This window comes from Salmo salar, chromosome ssa17 (genome assembly GCF_905237065.1).
Source record: "Salmo salar chromosome ssa17, Ssal_v3.1, whole genome shotgun sequence".
Classification (NCBI taxonomy): domain Eukaryota; kingdom Metazoa; phylum Chordata; class Actinopteri; order Salmoniformes; family Salmonidae; genus Salmo; species Salmo salar.
This window is the reverse complement of record NC_059458.1, coordinates 29,782,226-29,795,713: the sequence shown is the minus strand read 5'-3', so window position 1 is coordinate 29,795,713 and position 13,488 is coordinate 29,782,226. Positions and strand designations below refer to the sequence as shown.

General features: G+C 47.1%; 1 protein-coding gene across 2 annotated transcripts in view; it reads right to left on the bottom strand.

Moving 5' to 3' along the window:
- LOC106575825 (DNA-binding protein SATB2) overlaps window positions 1-13,488 on the bottom strand; it is a 54,999-nt gene that overhangs the window by 17,582 nt on the left and 23,929 nt on the right. Inside the window, exons 6-10 of one of the 2 annotated variants that reach the window (XM_045699351.1) lie at window positions 11,596-11,698; window positions 7,854-7,904; window positions 6,986-7,566; window positions 4,557-4,781; window positions 698-862 (exon numbers count right to left, since the gene is read on the bottom strand). In XM_045699351.1, the coding sequence (XP_045555307.1) occupies window positions 698-862; window positions 4,557-4,781; window positions 6,986-7,566; window positions 7,854-7,904; window positions 11,596-11,698 (1,125 nt within the window). The remainder of the gene's footprint in view (window positions 1-697; window positions 863-4,556; window positions 4,782-6,985; window positions 7,567-7,853; window positions 7,905-11,595; window positions 11,699-13,488) is intronic. The other variant, XM_045699352.1, reaches the window with a different exon arrangement.

Sequence of the window (13,488 nt, the reverse complement as noted above, 5' to 3'; positions counted from 1 at the left end):
TGCATTACATGCATGTGTAGGCATGCGCATGAGTGTGTGTGTGTGTGTGTGTGTGTGTGTGTGTGTGTGTGTATGTATGTGTGTGTGTGTGTGTGTGTGTGTGTGTGTGTGTGTGTGTGTGTGTGTGTGTGTGTGTGTGTGTGTGTGTGTGTGTGTGTGTGTGTGTGTGTGTGTGTGTGTGTGTGTGTGTGTGTGTGTGTGTGTGGGTGTGTGTGTGTGTGTGTGTGTGTCTGTGTGTGTGTGTGTGTGTGTGTGTGTGTGTGTGTGTGTGTGTGTGTGTGTGTGTTATGGTTGTTTACAGATATTTACACATTTTACTAAGCATCCTGATCACTGGAGGTCAGCAATTCACCTTTAGCTAGGCAGCTTCAAACAGAAACCACTAAGCACCACTCACTAGAGTATGGTATTGTTGTGATATACTTATATACAGTATACTGTATATGTGTGGACTGACCTGGCTCTTGTTGGTGACCCCTGGTATACTGTATATGTGTGGACTGACCTGGCTCTTGTTGGTGACCCCTGGTATACTGTATATGTGTGGACTGACCTGGCTCTTGTTGGTGACCCCTGGTATACTGTATGAGTGTGGACTGACCTGGCTCTTGTTGGTGACCCTTGGTATACTGTATATGTGTGGACTGACCTGGCTCTTGTTGGTGACCCTTGGTATACTGTATATGTGTGGACTGACCTGGCTCTTGTTGGCTGCCACCTTGGCGAACAGGGCCTGGGACACCTTGGCTCTCTTCATCTCCTGCTGGATCTCATCATAGATCCCAGACGTAATGTTGACGTTGACCAGGGACTCCATCTTCAGGGGCAGCTCAGCACTGACCTGGGTCAGGGGGGGCTTGGACTGCAGGGAGGAGAAGAGGGCGGGGGGGGGGGGAGGTTTTAGTGAGCAAGACTGGCTAATCGTCTAGGTTACTGAGTCCCTAAAGAGATTGCCTGCATTTGTTTACCTGTTAGTGTACTGGCAGGGGTGTGTCTGTGTGTGATGTGACTACAGTGTTTACCTGTTTGTGTACTGGCAGGGGTGTGACTGTGTGTGATGTGACTACAGTGTTTACCTGTTAGTGTACTGGCAGGGGTGTGTCTGTGTGTGATGTGACTACAGTGTTTACCTGTTAGTGTACTGGCAGGGGTGTGACTGTGTGTGATGTGACTACAGTGTTTACCTGTTAGTGTACTGGCAGGGGTGTGACTGTGTGTGATGTGACTACAGTGTTTACCTGTTAGTGTACTGGCAGGGGTGTGTCTGTGTGTGATGTGACTACAGTGTTTACCTGTTAGTGTACTGGCAGGGGTGTGTCTGTGTGTGATGTGACTACAGTGTTTACCTGTTAGTGTACTGGCAGGGGTGTGTCTGTGTGATGTGACTACAGTGTGGACTGACCTGGCTCTTGTTGGTCACCCCTGGTATACAGTGTTTCCCTGTTAGTGTACTGGCAGGGGTGTGTCTGTGTGTGATGTGACTACAGTGTTTACCTGTTAGTGTACTGGCAGGGGTGTGTTCGTTTGTGATGTGACTACAGTGTTTACCTGTTTGTGTACTGGCAGGGGTGTGTCTGTGTGTGATGTGACTACAGTGTTTACCTGTTAGTGTACTGGCAGGGGTGTGTCTGTGTGTGATGTGACTACAGTGATCTACCTGTTAGTGTACTGGCAGGGGTGTGACTGTGTGTGATGTGACTACAGTGTTTACCTGTTAGTGTACTGGCAGGGGTGTGTCTGTGTGTGATGTGACTACAGTGTTTACCTGTTAGTGTACTGGCAGGGGTGTGTCTGTGTGTGATGTGACTACAGTGTTTACCTGTTAGTGTACTGGCAGGGGTGTGACTGTGTGTGATGTGACTATAGTGTTTACCTGTTAGTGTACTGGCAGGGGTGTGTCTGTGTGTTATGTGACTACAGTGTTTAGCTGTTAGTGTACTGGCAGGGGTGTGTTTGGTTGTGATGTGACTACAGTGTTTACCTGTTTGTGTACTGGCAGGGGTGTGTCTGTGTGTGATGTGACTACAGTGTTTCCCTGTTAGTGTACTGGCAAGGGTGTGTCTGTGTGTGATGTGACTACAGTGTTTACCTGTTAGTGTACTGGCAGGGGTGTGTCTGTGTGTGATGTGACTACAGTGTTTACCTGTTAGTGTACTGGCAGGGGTGTGTCTGTGTGATGTGACTACAGTGTGGACTGACCTGGCTCTTGTTGGTCACCCCTGGTATACAGTGTTTCCCTGTTAGTGTACTGGCAGGGGTGTGTCTGTGTGTGATGTGACTACAGTGTTTCCCTGTTAGTGTACTGGCAGGGGTGTGTCTGTGTGTGATGTGACTACAGTGTTTACCTGTTAGTGTACTGGCAGGGGTGTGTCTGTGTGTGATGTGACTACAGTGTTTACCTGTTTGTGTACTGGCAGGGGTGTGACTGTGTGTGATGTGACTACAGTGTTTACCTGTTAGTGTACTGGCAGGGGTGTGTCTGTGTGTGATGTGACTACAGTGTTTACCTGTTAGTGTACTGGCAGGGGTGTGTCTGTGTGTGATGTGACTACAGTGTTTACCTGTTAGTGTACTGGCAGGGGTGTGACTGTGTGTGATGTGACTACAGTGTTTACCTGTTAGTGTACTGGCAGGGGTGTGTCTGTGTGTGATGTGACTACAGTGTTTACCTGTTAGTGTACTGGCAGGGGTGTGTCTGTGTGTGATGTGACTACAGTGTTTACCTGTTAGTGTACTGGCAGGGGTGTGACTGTGTGTGATGTGACTACAGTGTTTACCTGTTAGTGTACTGGCAGGGGTGTGACTGTGTGTGATGTGACTACAGTGTTTACCTGTTAGTGTACTGGCAGGGGTGTGTCTGTGTGTGATGTGACTACAGTGTTTACCTGTTAGTGTACTGGCAGGGGTGTGACTGTGTGTGATGTGACTATAGTGTTTACCTGTTAGTGTACTGGCAGGGGTGTGTCTGTGTGTTATGTGACTACAGTGTTTACCTGTTAGTGTACTGGCAGGGGTGTGTTTGGTTGTGATGTGACTACAGTGTTTACCTGTTTGTGTACTGGCAGGGGTGTGTCTGTGTGTGATGTGACTACAGTGTTTCCCTGTTAGTGTACTGGCAAGGGTGTGTCTGTGTGTGATGTGACTACAGTGTTTACCTGTTAGTGTACTGGCAGGGGTGTGTCTGTGTGTGATGTGACTACAGTGTTTACCTGTTAGTGTACTGGCAGGGGTGTGTCTGTGTGTGATGTGACTACAGTGTTTACCTGTTAGTGTACTGGCAGGGGTGTGTCTGTGTGTGATGTGACTACAGTGTTTACCTGTTAGTGTACTGGCAGGGGTGTGTTTGGTTGTGATGTGACTACAGTGTTTACCTGTTTGTGTACTGGCAGGGGTGTGTCTGTGTGTGATGTGACTACAGTGTTTCCCTGTTAGTGTACTGGCAGGGGTGTGTCTGTGTGTGATGTGACTACAGTGTTTACCTGTTAGTGTACTGGCAGGGGTGTGTCTGTGTGTGATGTGACTACAGTGTTTACCTGTTAGTGTACTGGCAGGGGTGTGTCTGTGTGTGATGTGACTACAGTGTTTACCTGTTAGTGTACTGGCAGGGGTGTGACTGTGTGTGATGTGACTACAGTGTTTACCTGTTAGTGTACTGGCAGGGGTGTGACTGTGTGTGATGTGACTATAGTGTTTACCTGTTAGTGTACTGGCAGGGGTGTGTCTGTGTGTGATGTGACTACAGTGTTTACCTGTTAGTGTACTGGCAGGGGTGTGTCTGTGTGTGATGTGACTACAGTGTTTACCTGTTAGTGTACTGGCAGGGGTGTGACTGTGTGTGATGTGACTACAGTGTTTACCTGTTAGTGTACTGGCAGGGGTGTGACTGTGTGTGATGTGACTACAGTGTTTACCTGTTAGTGTACTGGCAGGGTGTGTCTGTGTGTGATGTGACTACAGTGTTTACCTGTTAGTGTACTTGCAGGGGTGTGTCTGTGTGTGATGTGACTACAGTGTTTACCTGTTAGTGTACTGGCAGGGGTGTGTTTGGTTGTGATGTGACTACAGTGTTTACCTGTTTGTGTACTGGCAGGGGTGTGTCTGTGTGTGATGTGACTACAGTGTTTACCTGTTAGTGTACTGGCAGGGGTGTGTCTGTGTGTGATGTGACTACAGTGTTTACCTGTTAGTGTACTGGCAGGGGTGTGTCTGTGTGTGATGTGACTACAGTGTTTACCTGTTTGTGTACTGGCAGGGGTGTGTCTGTGTGTGATGTGGGTTGTAGCCAGACCTGGGCTCGAATAGTATTTATTTTCTTTCAAATACTTAAACTTCACTTCACTGAGATTTCCAGACTCAATGGAACCAATGCAACAATCCCAAAAGTGCAAACCCCACCCACCCTGGCACTTCATGTAGGCTCAATCAAATGCTCAAAGTATTAGAGAGAAAATATAAATACTATTTAAACCCAGGTGTGGTTGTAGATGTGTCTGTTGTGGCTATTCCCTAGTGTTCCTATTCAACGTACATGAGGACACCTGGGTATGTATGTGTACCTGTGTGAGTCGCTGGCCAGTGGAGCTGGAGTTCTGATTGGTTGGGGTCAGGTTGCCTAGGTTGAGGTTGGGGTTCATGCTGCGTTCACGCTCCTCCTGGTAAATGTGGTCGCGTTCGCTCTCGTGGAGGTTCAGGAAGTTCTGCATAGCTTTGAGGTTGACCAGGAGTGACTGGGAGGCCTGGCGAGGGTCCTCCTCTTTACGAAGGATCTCAGACAGCAGGCCCTGAGACACAAACATGCGCCCAAATGTCAGGTCTCTTAGCAAGGACCCTCCAAGTACCCTTTCATACTCTAATTCTCTCATTACATCTCTCTCGCTCTCTCTCTCACTCTACTCTACTCTACTCTACTCTACTCTACTCTACTCTACTCTACTCTACTCTCTTTAGGTAGGAATGTCCCTATGTCAGTGTATTGGGCTTTCTCAACAGTCAGTATCAGTGCAGTGGAATTATATTCAGCTTTCAGAACTCTCATATGACATGCTAGGGTTTTAGACAGTTCTCTACTGATGACAAACCAACTCTGAGACCCTTCAAAACTACGGTGGTCACAGTTCTGGCCGTGGATCCCACTTCTTCTGGATATGTAGTCCGTTGCACTCAAAGATCCAGAGCTCCCCGAAGCTTCTGCGCATGTGCAGACCACACGTGTGTATCAGCTACTCTGGCGAACGTTGTTGTTTAATAAAGTTAGATCAAAGCTGAATCCATGTCGGCAAGATCCCATAACGATCACAGTATTCTACATGACAGAACTCAATATAATAGCCTAGTGTAACGTTACTGGAAGACAAAAACAACACTGCATTTAATAGTGCATGATAATTCTTAAAGTTTTACCGGTGAAACATCCATGCAGCATCATTCTGCATAGTAACCATTTGATCTCAGTCAGTTTCAAGCTTCATGGAGATATGCATTTAGATCTTCTTGAGTGATGCAGAGTTGTTTAAAAGTAGGCTACAGAGTTGTTTAAAAGTAGCCTACAGTGTTGTTTAGAAGTAGCCTACAGTGTTGTTTAGAAGTAGCCTACAGAGTTGTTTAAAAGTAGCCTACAGTGTTGTTTAGAAGTAGCCTACAGTGTTGTTTAGAAGTAGTCTACAGTGTTGTTTAGAAGTAGCCCACAGTGTTGTTTAAAAGTAGCCTACAGTGTTGTTTAAAAGTAGCCTACAGAGTTGTTTAGAAGTAGTCTACAGTGTTGTTTAGAAGTAGTCTACAGTGTTGTTTTGAAGTAGCCTACAGTGTTGTTTAGAAGTAGCCTACAGAGTTGGGTAGAAGTAGCCTACAGTGTTGTTTAGAAGGAGCCTACAGTGTTGTTTAGAAGTAGCCTACAGTGTTGTTTAGAAGCAGCTTACAGTGTTGTTTAGAAGTAGCCTACACTGTTGTGTTGAATGACTGAGTGAACGAATCTTAGAGCAGATGGTGCTAACAAACTGCAGCCTAGCCTACCTGTATATTTTGCCCATTGTTGAGTTTTGGCCACATGAGAAAACAATTTGCTGTTGTTTTTTTGTCTTCCAGTAAAGTTATACTAGGCTATTATATTGGGTTGTGTTATGTAGAACACTGTGATCATTATGTGACCTGGCAGACATTGATTCTGCTTTGATCTAACTTTATTAAACAACACCAGAACCATTGGCCTGAGTAGCCTGTTCTCTGAGTAACCTGTTCTCTGAGTAACCTGTTCTCGGAGTAGCCTGTTCTCTGAGTAGCCTGTTCTCTGAGTAGCCTGTTCTCTGAGTAGCCTGTTCTCTGAGTAACCTGTTCTCTGAGTAACCTGTTCTCGGAGTAGCCTGTTCTCTGAGTAGCCTGTTCTCGGAGTAGCCTGTTCTCTGTGTAGCCTGTTCTCGGAGTAGCCTGTTCTCTGAGTAGCCTGTTCTCAGAGTAGCCTGTTCTCGGAGTAGCCTGTTCTCTGAGTAGCCTGTTCTCGGAGTAGCCTGTTCTCTGAGTAGCCTGTTCTCGGAGTAGCCTGTTCTCGGAGTAGCCTGTTCTCTGAGTAGCCTGTTCTCGGAGTAGCCTGTTCTCAGAGTAGCCTGTTCTCAGAGTAGCCTGTTCTCAGAGTAGCCTGTTCTCAGAGTAGCCTGTTCTCGGAGTAGCCTGTTCTCTGAGTAGCCTGTTCTCGGAGTAGCCTGTTCTCGGAGTAGCCTGTTCTCGGAGTAGCCTGTTCTCTGAGTAGCCTGTTCTCTGTGTGTAAAGTAGTATAAACATGTGCAGAAGCTTCGGGGGCTCCGGATCTTTTAGTGCTGTGGACCAAAGATCCTGAAAAAATCTGACCCGCAGCCACTCCTTACAGTTATAGGGGCGAAGCCTAACTTCATTGATGTATTGATGTCAATGGGAGATTAAGTGAAAATTCGACTTAAGTGGAGGTTTCAGTGCATAGAAATGGAAGTAGAAGTGGAAGTGGAGGTAGATGTCTCACCTGTGTGCGGTTGAAGGCCACCCTGGCGAACACAGCCTGAGAGACGCTGGCCCTCTTCAGCTCCTCTCTGACCTGATGGTAGATGTCCGGACAGACCTCCACGGCCGACGGATTCATCCCAGGATCAGTGAGGCCTCCTGGGGCTTTGCAGGAGCGCGGGATGGGTGGGTGGTTGAGGAACTGTTGGTGCTGCTGCTGGTGGAGGGCCTGTGGACCGTGCTGGTGGGCTAGCAGACGGCTAACAGCTAGCTGCTGATTGATGAGGTGGGCCATGGCCAGTTGTTGCCTGACCATCTGAGGGCTGAGCTGGGGGGAGAGGAGACCGCCCGGGCCCAGTAAGGGTTGGAGGGAGGCCGGAGGACCGGGAGGGGGCGCCTGGCCTCTGGGCGGTGGGCTGTGGTGGTGCTGGCCGTGGGGTGAGTGCTGCTGAGACGGGTGGGGGAGGGCCTGTTGCTGGCTGGGGGTTAGGGGATCCCCTAGTCCAACCTTGAGGGGTAACCCTCCAAGCTGGGTTGGTGGGGTCAGGTGAGAGGGGGGGCGCTGTCCCAGGCCACATACGTCTGACATGCTGTCCCTCTCCACTGCAGATACAAACAGACATGGTGGTGACAGGAGATCTGAAGAGCTCTCAATACCATCTATATACAGGAGATGACACAGTGGTGACAGGAGGTCTGAAGAGATCTCAATACCATCTATATACAGGAGATGACACAGTGGTGACAGGAGGTCTGAAGAGATCTCAATACCATCTATTTACAGGAGATGACACGGTGGTGACAGAAGATCTGAAGAGATCTCAATACCATCTATATACTGTTCAGATAGTAAATATATATTCAGGTAATGGGTGTTCCTTCCAACTCACCTTTAATATCAGGTTTATCCCGTCCTGACCACATCTTCTCCAGGTATTCACCTGTAGTGAAGTCATATGCTATATATCAGACTGGTTAACAAAACGATACACTTATACGGTACAGTACGACACAGTAGGTAGGTTACACAGCATTGAACTACATCCATCTTTTATCCATGTATTTATCCATCCATCCAGCCATGCAATTGACATCAACAGAAGGTCCTAAGACTGACAAGTAGATCCTCCAATCAGATTCTGAGGTAACTACGCTAATCCAATGGGAACGTCCCATTCCCCATTTTACAACATCTGGAGGACTGGTGTGTTTGTCTTTTGGGGCCGCAGAGCAGAACAGAACGAATACTATGGTCTGTAGGGAACCTGATCCACTACTCCTCCCTCTCCCCTGTCAGACCACAGGCACCATTTATCTCCTCTCCCACTTCTCCCTGTGTTTGTGGTCTGGTGTCAACTTTGATCTGCCTCCATGTTGGAATGACACCGTTAAACAGGGAGGAGGGGGTAAATGGTCTGCTATGAGGTCCAAGTGTGCATACATTCTGTATGTGTTGCCCCTGTGTGTGTGTGTGTGTGTGTGTGTGTGTGTGTGTGTGTGTGTGTGTGTGTGTGTGTGTGTGTGTGTGTGTGTGTGTGTGTGTGTGTGTGTGTGTGTGTGTGTGCCCTTGCCCCTGTGTGTGTGTGTGTGCCCATGCCCATGCCCCTGTGTGTGTGTGTGTGTGTGTGTGTGTGTGTGTGTGTGTGTGTGTGTGTGTGTGTGTGTGTGTGTGTGTGTGTGTGTGTGTGTGTGTGTGTGTGTGTGTGTGTGTGTGTGACGTTTCCCTGAGTGTGTGTGTAAGGGGATCTCCCTGTGTGGAGTGGCTGGCGGCTGCTTCTGATTAGAGGCTGACAGTGTTAGGTTTTCTCTGCTATATTAAGGGTGACATTAAAAGATTATGTAAACCACAGATCATGGTGGGGTCTCTATAGAGCTGTCTCTAATACCATGCATCATGGTGGGGTCTCTAGTCTCTATAGAGCTGTCTCTAATACCATGGATCATGGTGGGGTCTCTATAGAGCTGTCTCTAATACCATGCATCAAGGTGGGGTCTCTAGTCTCTATAGAGCTGTCTCTAATACCATGCATCATGGTGGGGTATCTAGTCTCTATAGAGCTGTCTCTAATACCATGCATCATGGTGGGGTCTCTATAGAGCTGTCTCTAATACCATGCATCATGGTGGGGTATCTAGTCTCTATAGAGCTGTCTCTAATACCATGCATCATGGTGGGGTCTCTATAGAGCTGTCTCTAATACCATGCATCATGGTGGGGTATCTAGTCTCTATAGAGCTGTCTCTAATACCATGCATCATGGTGGGGTATCTAGTCTCTATAGAGCTGTCTCTAATACCATGCATCATGGTGGGGTATCTAGTCTCTATAGAGCTGTCTCTAATACCATGCATCATGGTGGGGTATCTAGTCTCTATAGAGCTGTCTCTAATACCATGCATCATGGTGGGGTATCTAGTCTCTATAGAGCTGTCTCTAATACCATGCATCATGGTGGGGTCTCTATAGAGCTGTCTCTAATACCAGGCATCATGATGGGGTATCTAGTCTCTATAGAGCTGTCTCTAATACCATGCATCATGGTGGGGTCTCTATAGAGCTGTCTCTAATACCATGCATCATGGTGGGGTCTCTATAGAGCTGTCTCTAATACCATCCATCATGGTGGGGTCTCTAGTCTCTATAGAGCTGTCTCTAATACCATGCATCATGGTGGGGTCTCTATAGAGCTGTCTCTAATACCATCCATCATGGTGGGGTCTCTATAGAGCTGTCTCTAATACCATGCATCATGGTGGGGTCTCTATAGAGCTGTCTCTAATACCATGCATCATGGTGGGGTATCTAGTCTCTATAGAGCTGTCTCTAATACCATGCATCATGGTGGGGTCTCTAGTCTCTATAGAGCTGTCTCTAATACCATGCATCATGGTGGGGTATCTAGTCTCTATAGAGCTGTCTCTAATACCATGCATCATGGTGGGGTCTCTAGTCTCTATAGAGCTGTCTCTAATACCATGCATCATGGTGGGGCATCTAGTCTCTATAGAGCTGTCTCTAATACCATGCATCATGGTGGGGTATCTAGTCTCTATAGAGCTGTCTCTAATACCATGCATCATGGTGGGGTATCTAGTCTCTATAGAGCTGTCTCTAATACCATGCATCATGGTGGGGTATCTAGTCTCTATAGAGCTGTCTCTAATACCATGCATCATGGTGGGGTATCTAGTCTCTATAGAGCTGTCTCTAATACCATGCATCATGGTGGGGTATCTAGTCTCTATAGAGCTGTCTCTAATACCATGCATCATGGTGGGGTCTCTATAGAGCTGTCTCTAATACCATGCATCATGGTGGGGTATCTAGTCTCTATAGAGCTGTCTCTAATACCATGGATCATGGTGGGGTCTCTAGTCTCTATAGAGCTGTCTCTAATACCATGCATCATGGTGGGGTATCTAGTCTCTATAGAGCTGTCTCTAATACCATGCATCATGGTGGGGTATCTAGTCTCTATAGAGCTGTCTCTAATAGCATGCATCATGGTGGGGTATCTAGTCTTTATAGAGCTGTCTCTAATACCATGCATCATGGTGGGGCCTCTAGTCTCTATAGAGCTGTCTCTAATACCATGCATCATGGTGGGGTCTCTATAGAGCTGTCTCTAATACCATGCATCATGGTGGGGTATCTAGTCTCTATAGAGCTGTCTCTAATACCATGCATCATGGTGGGGCCTCTAGTCTCTATAGAGCTGTCTCTAATACCATGCATCATGGTGGGGTCTCTATAGAGCTGTCTCTAATACCATGCATCATGGTGGGGTATCTAGTCTCTATAGAGCTGTCTCTAATACCATGCATCATGGTGGGGCCTCTAGTCTCTATAGAGCTGTCTCTAATACCATATATCATGGTGGGGTCTCTATAGAGCTGTCTCTAATACCATGCATCATGGTGGGGTATCTAGTCTCTATAGAGCTGTCTCTAATACCATGCATCATGGTGGGGTCTCTATAGAGCTGTCTCTAATACCATGCATCATGGTGGGGTATCTAGTCTCTATAGAGCTGTCTCTAATACCATGGATCATGGTGGGTTATCTAGTCTCTTAGTACTGCTGTATCTCCTATAAGCAGACTGTGTGTATGGACTTATAGGAAAATCATTAGTCCACTGATGATACAGTCCCAAAACGTTTTGCATGTCAGCAGTCAAGTTTTCAAGATATTGGACTTTTAAGAACCAAACTGTGACTTGCAAAACGCATCATCATCATGATGTGGCCGATGACAGTTTGCTTCTTGAAAGTCCAATATCTTGAAAGCTTGACTGCTGACATGCAAAACGTTTTGGGACTGTATCAACAGTGGCCAATAAAAACAAATACCAAAATATAGCTTTTTGAGCTACAAGGCGGGAGATGGCCCCCCACAATCAAGTCTTGCTTTAGGCCCCCAAAAGCTTGAGCCGACACTACTCCAGAGCCAATGATAACTGTCTGCTGAAAGAAGGGCCCAACACTTGGGTCAGCCTAAGGACTTAAAGTTAGGATCCCAGCCAATGACAGGCAATGTTATAGAGGAGAGGCATAGAGGAAGGTGCTAATGACATCTTATTGTCCATGTTGAGTGTGTAAGGTTACGGGAGCCAAGAGGGGACACACCTCACCTTGAATCCTTTTGTACTTCTTGTACCAGCGGCCAAACTCCTGGCACTTGGAGGTGGACACGTTGGCATAGTACGAGCTGTTGACTATGGCAGAGATCATACTCTGATGAGAGAGAGAGAGAGAGAGAGAGAGAGAGAGGGCGAGAGAGAGAGAGAGAGGGCGAGAGAGAGAGAGAGAGAGAGGGCGAGAGAGAGAGAGAGAGCGAGAGAGAGAGAGAGAGAGCGAGAGAGAGAGAGAGAGAGAGAGAGAGAGAGAGAGAGAGAGAGAGAGAGAGAGAGAGAGAGAGAGAGAGAGGTGAATATAGTGTATGTTTTAGTGAGTGTGTACTGTGTAATACTAGACCTATAAGGACCTGGAGCACCACAACACAGTCACATACTGTATGGACTGGAACACCACAACACAGTCACATACTGTATGGACTGGAACACCACAACATAGTCATATCCTGTATGGACTGGAACACCACAACACAGTCACATACTGTATGGACTGGAACACCACAACACAGTCACATACTGTATGGACTGGAACACCACAACACAGTCACATACTGTATGGACTGGAACACCACATCAGAGTCACATACTGTATGGACTGGAACACCACAACACAGTCACATACTGTATGGACTGGAACACCACAACACAGTCACATACTGTATGGACTGGAACACCACAACACAGTCACATACTGTATGGACTGGAACACCACAACACAGTCACATACTGTATGGACTGGAACACCACAACACAGTCACATACTGTATGGACTGGAACACCACAACACAGTCACATACTGTATGGACTGGAACACCACAACACAGTCACATACTGTATGGACTGGAACACCACAACACAGTCACATACTGTATGGACTGGAACACCACAACATAGTCACATACTGTATGGACTGGAACACCACAACACAGTCACATACTGTATGGACTGGAACACCACAACACAGTCACATACTGTATGGACTGGAACACCACAACACAGTCACATACTGTATGGACTGGAACACCACAACACAGTCACATACTGTATGGACTGGAACACCACAACACAGTCACATACTGTATGGACTGGAACACCACAACACAGTCACATACTGTATGGACTGGAACACCACAACACAGTCACATACTGTATGGACTGGAACACCACAACACAGTCACATACTGTATGGACTGGAACACCACAACACAGTCACATACTGTATGGACTGGAACACCACAACACAGTCACATACTGTATGGACTGGAACACCACAACACAGTCACATACTGTATGGACTGGAACACCACAACACAGTCACATACTGTATGGACTGGAACACCACATCAGAGTCACATACTGTATGGACTGGAACACCACAACACAGTCACATACTGTATGGACTGGAACACCACAACACAGTCACATACTGTATGGACTGGAACACCACAACACAGTCACATACTGTATGGACTGGAACACCACAACACAGTCACATACTGTATGGACTGGAACACCACAACACAGTCACATACTGTATGGACTGGAACACCACAACACAGTCACATACTGTATGGACTGGAACACCACAACACAGTCACATACTGTATGGACTGGAACACCACAACACAGTCACATACTGTATGGACTGGAACACCACAACACAGTCACATACTGTATGGACTGGAACACCACAACACAGTCACATCCTGTATGGACTGGAACACCACAACACAGTCACATACTGTATGGACTGGAACACCACAACACAGTCACATACTGTATGGACTGGAACACCACATCAGAGTCACATACTGTATGGACTGGAACACCACAACACAGTCACATACTGTATGGACTGGAACACCACAACACAGTCACATACTGTATGGA